Source organism: Lotus japonicus, chromosome 4 (assembly GCF_012489685.1).
Source record: "Lotus japonicus ecotype B-129 chromosome 4, LjGifu_v1.2".
NCBI classification, from domain to species: Eukaryota; Viridiplantae; Streptophyta; class Magnoliopsida; order Fabales; family Fabaceae; genus Lotus; species Lotus japonicus.
The window spans coordinates 17,490,587-17,504,649 of record NC_080044.1 but is presented as its reverse complement, the minus strand read 5'-3'; the positions used below and the strand labels follow the sequence as shown (position 1 = coordinate 17,504,649).

Sequence of the window (14,063 nt, the reverse complement as noted above, 5' to 3'; positions counted from 1 at the left end):
TGGAATCACTATTCATAAGAAAGGTTGCAATCCTGACCATTGATTTAAAGTGAGTCCAATTTTCTTTTTCAATCTTGGCCATCTAATTTTTGTATATTAAATTTTGCTGACCCCACCAATCTTGGCCCCTCTTTCCCCTTTCAAAACCTAATTTCCTGCGTGATGAGGTCTTGGTTGAAGGAGAACAGTGTTATTTCAGTTTCCCTCTGCAATTTTCGTACGGCTGATGATCTCATGGATTGCTTTGGAGAAGGTTTGGTAGGAGCGGTCCATTCTGTCCTCTTCGATGACCTAATCGCGTCTGTTGATGAAGTATGGGATGAAGGAGCATAGTATTTCTTCCCTTTTGTTCTTCATAATTCGTACTGCCCCTGATGTCATGGACTGCGTTGGAGGAGGTTTGGTAGAAGGGGAAGATTGTGGGTTTCAATTTGATGTCGCCAGTCATGGTCATATTTGCAGGCTCCCCTCACTGTAGATATTATGAAGTTTGGGAGCAGTCGGGGAAGAACTGAGTTTTTATGTCAGTTTAGTACAAGAGGTTGGTATTGGTAGTGTTCCAGCAAGTTTCTTTCTGGCATCCAATTCAATTCAATTTGAATTTAATCTATTTTATTCCCAGATTTTTCATTTGCATTTGTCTATAAATACTGGCATTGTGTGATCTGCTTGCTCATATTCCCACAATTGGTCTTTCATTTCAAATTTTGTATTTGTCTTCATGTATCTCATTCTTTTCCTCTTCTTCCATGCTTACAGAGAAAACACTTTAACCCACGGTGAGAGCACTCAGACATGGGGAAAGAGGGATGGAGGTCTGTATGTAGAGGATTGATGGAAGCTAGATGACCATATGTGCCAAGGTATGTGAATCCCTCTGTTTTGAAATCCTAATTCTAAATTTCAGGTTTATCATTCTCCTTTCATATTTGAAATCTTATTTGGTTATTTTTTCTGGTTACATGAAATCTTCTTCTTTGAATTTATGAAATCCAGTCTCTTTGCATAAGGTTTTCATGTTGTTGATGACATAAATAGTTTGCATTACTTTTTGAACAATGAATGTCATTTCATAATATATCTTACCCTTAGTGTTAAAATTGTATTTCTTTTTCAATAATATGTCTCTCTTCAGACTCAAATCATGATTTTGGCATACGTTTCAGGACAAGAGGTCGATGAAGTTGAGCCCATAATGGAAGCTTTACCTAATCTGGAACTGTAAGTTTTAGTAACCTTTGATATGCTATCCAAGTCTACTCAGAAGTGTATATTTTCATTGATCTATTCATTATTGAGTTATTTAGTTAATCATATTTAAGAACGAATTTAACTAGATTAATAAAGAAATTGTTTTCCTCATCCCATCACATTGATCTATTCAGTTTATGTTTCATATGCATAAAGCATGATACCTAACTTCAGGTAGTGATTGTCATTGAAAGGTTGCATACTTCTTTTTCTAAATGATTTAATCATGAATTACTTACATGGTAATATCAATATGGCAGCCATAGTAGTCAATCCCGGATAGCGGCGCGTAGCGGCCGGCCCCAAAAGTGGGATAGCGTGATAGCGCATAGCGGGATGGCCGCTATTCTGAATTTTTTTATGTAATTTTATATCATTAATAGTTTAATACTATATACATATAAATAGCAAACAATGTCAAATATTGCCTAAAATTCATAACATTCATAATAGAAATAAAAATCATAAGTCTTGAACAATTACACACAACTAATAACTTCTCAAAAGCAAGGTAAAGAAGTCGAATTTGCAAATCTGAATGAAGAATGAAGCTTAATTCTTTCAATTTTGACCTATAATGGCCCTGAGAAGTCCTAACATGCCCATAAAAAGGTTCCCCAACGATTTAAAACGAAGGGGCTTAAGTCAGTTTCTCCTTCGTTCATATAGCGCCGCTATTTCCCGCTATTGGCCGCGATCTGCCGCTATTTTGGCCGCTATTCGCGCCGCTACGACCGCTATTGTGAAGTTGGCCGCTATTTCATCTCAATAGCGGCAGGGAGCCGCTCCGCTCCGCTACGCCGCTATAGCGCCGCTATTTGCCGCTATTGACTACTATGATGGCAGCCTTAAGCATAATACGTAATTAATTCTGGTCCTTTTTTGAATGTATTTCGTACTAGATGGTGAAATTGATATCCTGTTGTTTATTTTTGTTAAATGAGATTTCACATGTATATGTGATGAATACTGTCAGCTCATTGAGATCTTTTTGTGTCAGTACACTTTTAAATCTTGGCTATAAATACTCCATGTTCTGAACTCTCATTCACACCATTCCCATATCCCAATCCTTCTACTTGAAACCCCCCCTCTATTTCATCTCATTTCACTGATCTGTTTGAATTCTTTTATTGTAGATGAGCTTGGAACCATGATAGAGAAGCATGGAAGATCAGACCAAGGTTTATTAGGAAGTGGGAGATGGCACCTACGGCTAAACCTTATAAATTTGCAACTTCTCTTGATTGATGCTAAGGTAATTTTCTCCTTTTATTTGTTTTTCACTGGTTGAATGTCTTAAACGGAATGTTGGAATTTTACAGTGTTGATGAGCTTGAAACCATGGCTACTGCTGAACATTTTATGGCAACATATTTTGAATTGGAGTCAACTAGAAGGTATATTAGTACTGGTATAGCCAATAAACGCATAAATTTGTGGCTTAATCTTGCGTAAAATCAATATAAAATGGCATTTGCCTTAGAAGTGTTGGATTTTTGTTACTTCTGAATACTAAATCTTAACTTATTATTTATGACAAATCTATATTGATTACCCTTTTTATACTACAGGTATGTTGCAACTACTGTGACTTCAGTTCATGAAATGGAAAATGGTTTCAATCTAAAGAGGACCTTGCCAGCGCAGGAGCAACAAAGAGGCATACTTTCTGTGTTTTGGTGCTGACCAAGCCTGCAAATGGTGAAATGGAACAAGGGGAACAAGAGAAACTAAAGTCAGATTATGATCAAGTTGTGTCAGATGTTACTGAGATTACAGTTTCACTTTTTTGAAACAAGCACAAATGTATATGTACTGTTGGCTCCAGTTGGATTAGCAATATATTGATGTGTGGATTTTATTATAATTTTATGTGGCTCTACATTTTGTTGCTATGAAAGTTGTACCTCCCTTGCCTTGATAAAAAAAAACCTACTTAACATTGTATGTGATTGTTTGTTTTTTCTATGGTCCTTTGTTTTTCTGCTATTGCTGTTGTCTTTGTTTAGTTTGCTGGTGCCGCAGATCTTCATGAAAAGGGTAGATGATGTTGCTGTCGTGTCCCGTTTCTGCTACTACCTTTTTCTTGCTGCTGCTGTTTGTTGATCTTATTTTGTTAGTGTTGTTTTCGTTTGTATTTTTTACTCTTTGCTGTTTTCCTCTCTGTTTTCTCTTGTGCTAGGCTTTAATCTCACTCGGGAGAGATTGTTCCCTGGAATCTCTTTTTATCAATTCATGATCTTTTCTTCTCAAAAAAGAATACATTGTATGTGTTTGGTGTATTGCTTTTTAGTTTAAAAAATTCTTATTCCTTTAGGATAATTCAATATACCTATGTTTTTTTTTTCCTATTCTTCACATGAGTAGTTTGAATATGACTCTGCGTAGTCCACTTAGGAACCAAGAAAAACCTTATTAAAGTAAGAGAAGTTTATTGTAGGCTAAACATCTCACACCTCAATACTATTTACACCTTATATTTCTCTCTCTTCTCTTCTAATCACAATTCTCATTCTCTCTCATTTCTCTTTCCCTTTCATTCTTACTTACAATTTTAGTAACTACGAAAACATTTTTATCTCTTACTTATGTATTGGATGACCACTTTTTATTTCTTAATGTTATAAGCCTATTAGACATTCCTCTGGGTTTATCTTTGTCATCTCTGTATTTTTTTCAAATTTTAGTAAAATTCTATCATAAGGAAGAGTTGGTCAATGCATGTATCTTCATTTTTCAGTAAAAGGGAGCAAAAGTTTCATGGGTTTTAACCTGGTTTGTGGTGGTTGTTATGTGGGAAGGGTAAAACAAAAGTCAGGGCTCCAGCTAAGAGAAGTCCTCACCACAACACTTGAACCTGGTCATTTAGAAAGGTCCATATCACAAGAGAAACTGCAACCAGATAACAACCAGAGGTATGTCTGTATCTCTTCATCAATTTTGTGTGGATATCTTCTCTTCCTTTGGAAGAAGAAACATAGCACTCCATAATCTTCTTGCATATTTAGTAACACATCTATCAAAATATGAACATTTTTTAATGATATAACTGATATCTCACTAAAATTTTCTTATATATTGAACATGAGATATTGAAAGTTGAAAATCATCACAAATGTTTTAGTCCAATATATCTTTTTAAACCAACATGTTCCCAAGTTATTCTGTAAAGTATAAAATTTCTAAACCACCGGCCTACATAAGTAAATCATAGTTTATCTATATTGTTGTTGGCTTGGTTTTTTTCTATTATGTAGAACAGAACTTTATGGGTGACTTTTGCTAAGGACTAACAATATCTAAACCTTATGTTTGCTAATTACATGTGATAGATCAGTTTCATGATGCTTTCAAGGAAGGGAGTTCATTCCGCAGCAGTTCATTTGCAGAAGAAATTGCCACATTGAACTTTGGAGTTAATAAACTTGAATCTGAATGTGAGGTGAAATGAAATCTACTACTTCTTATTCTCCAATTACTTCCAAGTACTTTGGATAAAAGTTTGGATCTTACTCTTCTAAGTCATAAAATTGGACAAAATAGCATTTTAACCTTTGAAATTTTGTCATTGTGAGAATTGAATAAGATTAGTTGATTGTGTTGTTTTAACACAGTTTAAAACATGGCTGTGATTTGCAAGCTGGTACTGAATGTTGTGTTCGTGCTTTATCATTCTTGGTTCTTATTTTTTCTGCCTTTGAAGTTTGTTGTGGTGCTTAAAGTTGCAATTTGCAGGTTTCCATTTTTAAGTAGTAACTACGTGAGTACCAACACGAAGTTTGAACAAATGAGAGAGAGAGAGCGAGTAGAGAGAGAGTGAGAGAGGGTAGGCAAGGAGTCTGGGAGAGGAAGGGTCAGAAAGTACAGGATGGTGAGGGATGGACTGTGGTTAGGGGGAGAAACAAGGGAAACATCACAACCTACTTCTTTTCCAACTTTCCGGAAGGATGGAGGGAGGAAGCTATGTGGAGAGTTTTCCATAGGTATGGGAGGGTTTGGGAGGTGTTTATACCTGGAAAACGAAATAAAAGGGGGGTGAGATTTGGGTTTGTAAGATTTCTGGATGTGCAGAATGAGAGTGCACTGGAACAGAGACTACAACAAATTGTGATAGGTGCTGAGAGAGTTCAGGTGAACTTGGCGAAATACTCCAAGGATGTTGAAACAAGCAAGGGTGTGATCCTTCGTAAGCCAACTCGTAATTATGGTAGACATGAAGGAGGTGGCAGCAAGGATCCCATGTATGGCAGACGGAGCCATCAGACGTATGCACAAGTGGTGGCTGGAGGAAGGAAAGGTGGTAACCGAAAAGGGAGAGGTGCAGGGATGCAGGATGGAAACCTGAAGCACGACCGGAAAATGGCAGGTATTGAGATATGGTCTGGCCCAGAAATTCCTCCAGGTGACGCTTGGATGCAGCGGAGCATGGTGGGCACAGTATCAAATCTTGAAGCACTTCCCCTGATTCAAGATGCCTTTCTGATTGAGGGCCACACTACTGTACAGGTGAAGTACATGGGGGACGACCTAGTTCTGCTTTCTAGCTCAGAAGATGTAAACTTGGGGGAGATCCTACATGAAACGAAAGGTTGGTTGGAGGAAGTGGTGACTAACATTCGACCCTGGTCACCAACAATCGCTCCTGTAAACCGAGTGGTTTGGGTGCGGTGCACAGGCCTACCGTTGAATATGTGGAATCCAGAATGCTTAGGGAGCGTTGTTCTTCCAGTAGGTGATATTGTGAAGGTGGATGAAGGGACAAGTTCCTTTTCTGTTCTTGAATTTGCTAGGGTTCAAGTCAGAACTACTTCTCTGGAATCTGTTTCATTTGCTAGAAAGATTATGATTAATGGCACCCCATACACAATAAGAATTATTGAAGAAGGGGGGCAAAATCAGTGTGCCTGTATGGCAAGCGTGGAGGACGGAGAGGATGTGACATCTGGATGGTCGTTAAGCGATGATCTGAACAACTTAGGTGGTGACGATTCCGGCGAGGAAGATGAAGGGACATGGCCGGTGAACCCTGATAACCAAACGGCGTCCCAGGGGGTCGGTAACCACTCCCAAGGAGCGAGTAATGTTCTGGGGGGCATTAATGATGGCGTAATGGGGGTGGACTTCCCCGTGAATCTAATTATGGAGGAGGATAAAATGGGGAGCCAAATTATGGGGGAAGCGTGCAATGACGCAGATGTAGAATCTGAAGTGGCGGCGGTGGCCCCCACTACCAATGATGATGGAATTAATGATAATGTGGTCAATGGGGGTGGTGCACGTGAGGAGGGTGTGGAGGATAGTAATGTAGCAGATGGTGTGGATGAGGCAATAGTGGAACCAGATATCCCTATAATGAGCCCACAAGGTGGTTTGGGCCATGGCCCAATAGCAGTGGAAAACAATATACTAAATTTGGGTCAATCTGGAGTGAAGACACATGACACCTCTGTGGATATTCTGGGAAGTTGTGGTCACGTGGGGGAAAGCGGAAATCCTAGCCAGAAACAACAGGATGGAAACAGAAAAGAGGGTCAGGTGCAAGTCCATGTGAGCCATCAATTAAAATCCAAGGAGATGGCTTGTGGCAATCCTTTGTCGCTAAGCAACTCTTTCTCTCTTCTGCGTAGGCCGAGAAACCTTGGTAGCTCGTTGGCATCTTCTTCGTCCAAGCAGGTCAGATCCGGTCCCTCAATTATGCAGCGAGGTGATTCAGAGGTTGAGGTAAGGTCGAACAGCACGCCAACTGGGCCACATAGTAAATCTAAAGCTCGAGAGCATAATAAGGCTAAGTGGTTAAGGGGGAGAGAAAAAGAGGCACAGAAAATTTGGGCAATGGGTCAAGAGCTTGGGGTAACAGCTACAGGTGACGCTTCTGAAGTAATTTTGCAGCTTATTGACATGGAAAATAGAGATGCAGAGATGGCCGGGGCGCAAGGTGGGGCGGTCTCAAATGGGGGTCAAGCTGGTTTGCCATGAAGATCATCTCTTATAATGTAAGAGGATTGGGGAGCAGGGCCAAGAGGAGGGTGGTTAGGGAGTTGATGGTCAAGGAGCAGGTTGATATGCTTTGTATTCAGGAGACAAAGTTGGAGACCATTAATGCAGGCATATGTAGCCAAGTGTGGGGGGATTCCGAGCTTGAGTGGAAAGCCAAACCAGCTGTGAATGCAAGTGGTGGACTTCTCTGTCTATGGAAATTGGGTGTGTTTCACTTGCAGGACTGTATAATAGGGAGTGGTTTTTTGGGTCTGGTGGGACAGTGGGGAGATTTACCTGACAATGTCGCCATTGTAAACATATACTCTCCTTGCAGGTTGGAGGATAAGAGGAGTTTATGGCGTGAGTTGATTGAGTGGAAGTCTAGGAGCAGGGTTACTCTGTGGTGTCTAGCTGGTGATTATAACTCAGTTAGGTCCCTTGAGGAGCGGAGAGGCATAGCAGCAGATGCTGGTTATCAACGAAGAGAAATTGCAGAATTTAACCGGTTTATTGAAGAGATGGAGGTCCTGGATCTACCTCTTTCAGGGCGAAAATTCACATGGTACAGACCAAATGGACTAGCCCAGAGCAGAATAGATAGGTTTCTGTTGTCTCCTGAGTGGGTAAACCGTTGGCCTCATTGTCAGCAGCTGAGTCTTCATAGAGATGTGTCAGATCATTGCCCACTACTGCTTAGGAATATCCACCAAGATTGGGGCCCAAAGCCCTTCCGGGTATTAAACTGTTGGTTTAATGACCCTTCTTTCAGAGGATTCGTGAAAAACACATGGGGAGGACTGGATATTCAAGGATGGGGGGCATACAAGCTGAAAGAAAAACTGAAATCATTAAAAGTACAGCTGAAAAGGTGGAATAAGGAGGAATTTGGCGACTTAAGGAATAAAAGAGAGCTAGCAGTGATGAAAATAAAGGAGCTTGATTCTAAAGAAGAGTTATCCGGTTTGTCGGAGGAGGAGTGTAATCTTCGCAAGGCGCTGTTTGGTGAATTTTGGGCTGTATTGAAACTGCAGGAGTCCCTTCTCTACCAGAAATCAAGATCGCAATGGTTGAAGGATGGGGACCAAAACTCCAGGTATTTTCATTCTTTAATTAATTGGAGGAGAAAAGCAAATACCATAGTTGGGTTGATAATAGATGATGTGTGGGAGGAAGATACGAAAAAGGTAAAAGAAGAGGCGAAGGTTCATTTTGAGCGACGATTTGCAGCAAGCCAAGGGGACAGATTGAGGTTGGAGGGGGTTCAGTTCGATACCATCTCACGTGCTGACAATGATTTACTAACCGGTCGGTTTGGGGAGGATGAGATCAAGGACGCAGTATGGGAATGTGGTAGTGATAAAAGCCCGGGACCGGATGGATATAATTTTAAGTTTATTCAAGAATTTTGGCACTTGCTCAAAAGTGATTTCCAGAGAGTGTTCGAAGATTTATGGAGTAGAGGGATATGGCCTAAAGGTAGCAATGCTTCATTCATTGCATTAATCCCTAAGGTAGATTCTCCGATGGGTTTGAATGATTTTCGGCCAATCTCATTGATCGGGTGTATGTATAAAGTTGTTTCTAAACTCTTGTCATTGAGGTTGAAGAGGGTGCTGCCCAAGGTTATCCATGACAGTCTGCATTTCTTGCGGGACGAAATATGCTTGACAGTGTGCTTGTGCTGAACGAAGTGCTAGAAGCAGCAAAAAAGGCTAAGATCCCAACCATAGCTTTTAAAGTAGACTATGAAAAAGCCTACGATTCTGTGAGTTGGGAGTTCCTTGAATACATGATGGTTAGATTGAATTTTTGCCGGAAGTGGATTGACTGGATTATGAATTGCTTGAGATCAGCTTCAGTATCAGTTTTGATTAATGGGAGCCCTTGTGAGGAGTTCAGAATGAAGAGAGGGTTGCGCCAGGGAGACCCTCTTGCTCCGTTCCTCTTTTTAATTGTTGCAGAGGGCCTGAGTGCATTGTTCCACAGAGCTGTGACATTGGGTAAATTCAAGGGATTTAATTTTGGCGAGGACTCTGGTAGAGGTGTCAATCCTCCAATTTGCAGATGATACAATTTTCCTGGGAGAGGCCTCAGCCCAGAATGTGTTAACCATGAAGTGTGTGTTGCGATGCTTTGAGTTAGCATCTGGCCTCAAGGTAAATTTCCATAAAAGCAGATTAGCAGGGATATCAGTTGATAATGATAGCCTTGGAAGGTTTGCGGCTGTGCTTTACTGTAAAACTATGAGTCTCCCATTCACATATTTGGGCATCCCTGTAGGAGGAAAGGCTAGAAGCCTGGCTTTGTGGGAACCTGTAATTAATAAAATGAAGAAGAGGCTTTCTTCTTGGAAACAAAAGCACATCTCGTTTGGGGGACGTTTATGTCTTATCCAAAGCGTTCTATCTGCGCTACCATTATTTTTCCTATCCTTTTTTAAGCTGCCAGAAGGAGTGCTCAAGGTCTGCAATAAAATTATGCGGAAATTTCTATGGGGAGGAGCGGACTTGGAGACAAAAATTTCATGGATAAAATGGTCAGTGGTTTGTACCCCTAAAGAGAAGGGTGGATTGGGTGTGAAGAATTTGCGGCTGTTCAATGTGGCGCTCCTTGGCAAATGGAAATGGAGATTCTTACACGAACAAAGTAGTCTATGGTGTAAGGTGGTCAGAGCACGTAAAGGTAAGTTTGGTGTTTCTTCTTGGTGGCGTGATATTAATTCAATCTGTAGTTTGGAAGGGTGGAATTGGTTCGATTCTAGTTTACAAAAACAGTTTCGCTCTGGGGATGCTACAAAATTTTGGTCTGAACATTGGTGTGGGGATGGATCTTTAGAGCTGCAATTCCATCGGCTCTATAACCTCTCTAATCAGAAACATAACACTGTCAAGGATATGGGAAGCTGGGAAAATGACGTTTGGTCATGGAACTTCAAATGGAGAAGGAGACTTTGTGGTAGGGAGGTGGTTTGGCTAGAGGATTTGTTGGGGGTGGTACAGCAGATGCAGGTTGTGGAAAATGTGGGTGATAAGTGGATTTGGAGGCATGAAGGCGAGGGAGCTTACACTGTTAATTCATCTTACTGTTTTTTGCAGGAACATGCTAATGTTGAGGGTGATCCAGCGTTCCAATTGCTTTGGTCTGTGCCTGCTCCTTCTAATCCAAAAGCGTTGGCCTGGCGAGTGCTATGGGATAGGGTGCAAACGAGAGACAACTTGCGCAAGCGTGGAGTAATTGGCGGCGGCGTGGCATCTTTGTGCCCATTGTGTGAGTTTGAGGTTGAGACAAGCTCTCACTTGTTCTTCTTATGCCCTGCAACTGTGCAAATTTGGTATGCTTGTTTTGGCTGGCTAGGCATCTCCACAGCGTTGGTTCCTTCGTCTCGGCTGCATATCATCCAATTCCCATCAATTGGGAGAAGCAAAGCTCAACACGAGGGTGAGGTAGTGATCTGGCTGGCAATTATATGGTCTGTGTGGCTGTACAGGAATAAAGTGATCTTTCAAGGAGGTATATTTGAATGGGAGCAGGTTTTCGAAATGGCTCAGTCGCGGGCTTGGCAATGGCTGAGTGCAAGAGTTGCAGATTTCTCCTATTCATGGTATGAGTGGAAATTGAACCCAACCTCATGCCTGTTATCTTTATAATTGTTCTGCACTGGATGTAGGGGATATTGGTTGGTTGCTGGTATCAAAGGACATTAATTGGATACATGTAGGTTTGCAATACGTATTAGGGAGTGTGGAATTTAGTGGCAAAGGATGTGAGGAATTAGCTTTTTCACTTGGGATCGTGGCTGGTGACATTTGCAGAAGAAGCTGGAGCCATTTTGATGTTATTCCATGGGTGTAATCTGTAATGAGAGCAGCCACTTATTAGCTGCAATTTTGTAATGTAAAGTATTCCATGGGATTTTGCAGGTGTATAGAAATTCTGTACTCTTTTTCCTTAACCGGGTTTTCCCAAGGGGGTTTTTCCTGGTAAGGTTTTAACGAGGCACAATTTCTATACTCGTCCCTTAGGAAGGGGTGGACTTGAGGTGGGGTACTTTGTTAGTAGGTGTTTTTCTGGTGATCGTTTTGTATCAGCTTTTACATTTAGCGTCTTTGTTTTTTGTCTCTTTCCTTTCCCTCTCTATATTGTATTGGGTTGAAGTACCCCTTGTACTTCTTTCAATATAATTTCATTGGCTTATCAAAAAAAAAACTTGGAAGTATCATCCATTAACCAAATTATATTATAAATTGACATTTTATTAACACTGTTGATTCAATTCTTATTCTGGATGGTCTAACATTGGTTGAATTATTGAACAAAGCTTGTGCTAATGCCTAATTATGTCTGTCAAAATGTGCCCTCCACATTTTGGAATCATTTATATTTCCTTTCAAATAAGGATGCACTATCTCTTATGCATAATGAAGGTAGAGTAGCTATGTTGCAAGTACAAGAGCAATGATCACTGCTAGCTTTTCTTATGTGTGAGAGGGGTTTGAGATGAGGATTTAATAAATATAGGGTTTTAATTTTACCATTGCAATTCATGTTTCATACCTTTACCACATGAACTATCAGTCAGATTACTTGAACTTGAATCATGCTTTATGTAAAATTCATTGGTTTTACGAACTCTAAACTGCTTTTTAGATGATGTTTTTGTCTACCTCTTTCATTAGGCACATAGTACAGTCCAACTGTGGTTTTTAAAGATCATGAGTCTGAACCCTTAAGTACCTTAAGGTGGGTGGGGAGGAATTGCACAAACTTATATCACGATTTTTAAGAGCATAATTGAATTTAATTATTAGAGCTTTTGTTTCCCATTTCTCATATTGTTTGTTTATTCTTCCCTTCAGGTATGGGGCTTCAAAGGTCCACAAGTGCCTCGGTATGATGCATCTCCGCCGTAATATTAAGTGTTTTAATTTAAACTTGATGATTGGTGAATCTAGACTTGATGTTTTGGCTCCCTAACCTACTTGACTTCAATTTCGTGGAAGCATGGTCTATGTATATGTATTGTATGTTGAAAAATATGTAGAATAGCTACCCGAGTGTACAACAGTAATTTGTTTCTATAACTGTTATTGATCATTTGATCACTAACATTATCCATTATTCTCTAAATTATTTGAGCATCATAAGTCAAAGACTTGACAACACAACAAATGAACCTCTATTTACAAATGTCAGTAGAGATTTTATGGACGCTCTTTACTACATATTTTTTACAGCGCTTCATTCTCTTGAATGGTCCTCAGATCATATAGCTCTCTTAGCAAAGTTTTGTTGTTGCAAGAATAGATTTGGACCTTGACTCATTAGGTACCAGTATCTCCCCCATTTCCTTTTTCCAATCATTCTCTATATATCTTCTTATTCTCATTTTATACCTAATTGGCATTAGTCTATTGAAAGTTCGCTTCTCATTTAGCAATTCATTGAGATATGAGAGGTTAGTATCTCTAGGCACTAGAAAAAAAATTCAATTGATAATCTGCATAAGGTTATTATTGAGAGGTAGGTGTGAAACTAACATGTTATGGACTACAAAACATTTTATCAAAGGGAGCATATAAACCATAGTGATAAGGAATTGGGAAATAGTAACAGAACTTGCATTTTAGACTTGTACTATCGGGACCCAATATGCCAACTGAGACTTTTTGGTTTGTTCTTCTCTTTCTTTTTCTCTGACTCTCTGGTTCCCTTTCCAGGTTATTGTGTGCTTTTTCTCATGATGATTTTGAACTCAATGTTTCAGGAACCAAGCAAACAAGATTTACTGAACTATGGACAAAGTGGCTTACATAAGTAAGAAGTAAGAACAACTATGAACAAGAGGAGCTTCATCAACATACTTTGTTTTTTTACTCAAATTGTATTTTACTGCTAGATATTATTATTATGGCTTTTGCTTTGCATTACTAAGGTGTTTTGTTATCTGGAAGCCTGCAAAGGAAGAACTGTTCTAGGAATGAACATTGAAAGAAGGGATAGTACCTAGAGAGTTGTGGAATGTACTAAAGAGGGAATGAGAATGAGAGAGAGAGAATGCTGAATTTCATGTGTTATTTCATCAAATGAGCCCCCAAAGTCCCTTACAATTGACATCTACCTCCTATTTATAGGGCTTGGGTACTACCCATTGGGCCAATTGGGCCTCCGCGATTGAGGCCCAATTTAAGGCCAGGTACCCGCCCTTGGGCGGGCTAACCCTGGGCATCGCCCCTCTAGGGGCTCGCCCAGTCCACTAGTCCACAAGACACCGAGCTCGAAGTATGAGAGCTAAGTGTGTCTTTTAAATGTTTTTATATGCATCCCGTGGTGCACTGGAATCTAAGCTGCCAACATGGCCTGAGAAGAAAGAAGAAAACTACGTCGCCAACATGGCGTAAGCAAAAGGAAACAAGCATCTTTAGTCACCCAGTCCACTGGTCTTGGCGAGCAAACCAACCCGTCAAGTCCACAAGTCCACTGGCGGTGGGAACGGTCGCTTTGTACCGGCGGGCACGGTGACAGGTGTTAGTCTCGTATTGATCGTCCAAGTGTTAGCTGGCGATGCCCTTGGCGGGCGATCAAACTCCATTGGCGACACCATTTGTCAGGCGATGGCATTTAGTCCTCATGGTGGCGGGGCCTTTCGCGCTTTCCCATATTTTGAAAACCTTTCAAATCTCTAACTGCCCTATGTGACACGTCAGTTACATCAGTTTTCCCCTTTCTCCGCAACCGTCACCTCACTCCTCATAACTGTCCCATCATGCGCAGTAACTCCCCATCACACGCGACCCACTCCCCAAAAACCATCATGACTTCCAACCTTCCAC

At 40.6% G+C, this 14,063-nt stretch overlaps 1 protein-coding gene across 7 annotated transcripts; it reads left to right on the top strand.

Annotated features, from left to right (window-relative positions):
• The first annotated feature begins 46 nt into the window (after nucleotides 1-46).
• Nucleotides 47-13,316, top strand: LOC130710149 (uncharacterized). Of its 7 annotated transcripts, XR_009010309.1 has the most exons (9): nucleotides 103-541; nucleotides 760-863; nucleotides 1,167-1,221; nucleotides 2,391-2,509; nucleotides 2,577-2,651; nucleotides 2,826-4,169; nucleotides 4,587-4,696; nucleotides 12,090-12,121; nucleotides 12,998-13,316. XR_009010309.1 is itself a non-coding variant. In XM_057559310.1 (7 exons), the coding sequence occupies exon 7, from the start codon at nucleotides 5,218-5,220 to the stop codon at nucleotides 7,228-7,230; it is 2,013 nt and encodes a 670-aa protein (XP_057415293.1). In that variant the 5' UTR covers nucleotides 54-541; nucleotides 760-863; nucleotides 1,167-1,221; nucleotides 2,391-2,509; nucleotides 2,577-2,651; nucleotides 2,826-4,169; nucleotides 4,592-5,217; the 3' UTR covers nucleotides 7,231-11,452. The 7 variants fall into 7 exon arrangements, 4 of the variants coding, with proteins under 4 accessions (XP_057415294.1, XP_057415292.1, XP_057415293.1 ...); XR_009010310.1 differs by lacking the exon at nucleotides 12,998-13,316 and having other exon boundaries at nucleotides 104-541; nucleotides 4,592-4,696; nucleotides 12,090-12,959; XR_009010308.1 differs by lacking the exon at nucleotides 12,998-13,316 and having other exon boundaries at nucleotides 104-541; nucleotides 12,090-12,959.
• The last annotated feature ends 747 nt before the right edge of the window (nucleotides 13,317-14,063 follow it).

Bases quoted from the DNA above. Each gene is read 5' to 3' on its own strand.
- LOC130710149 (XM_057559311.1), top strand. From the start codon at position 5,218: ATGTGGAGAGTTTTCCATAGGTATGGGAGGGTTTGGGAGGTGTTTATA.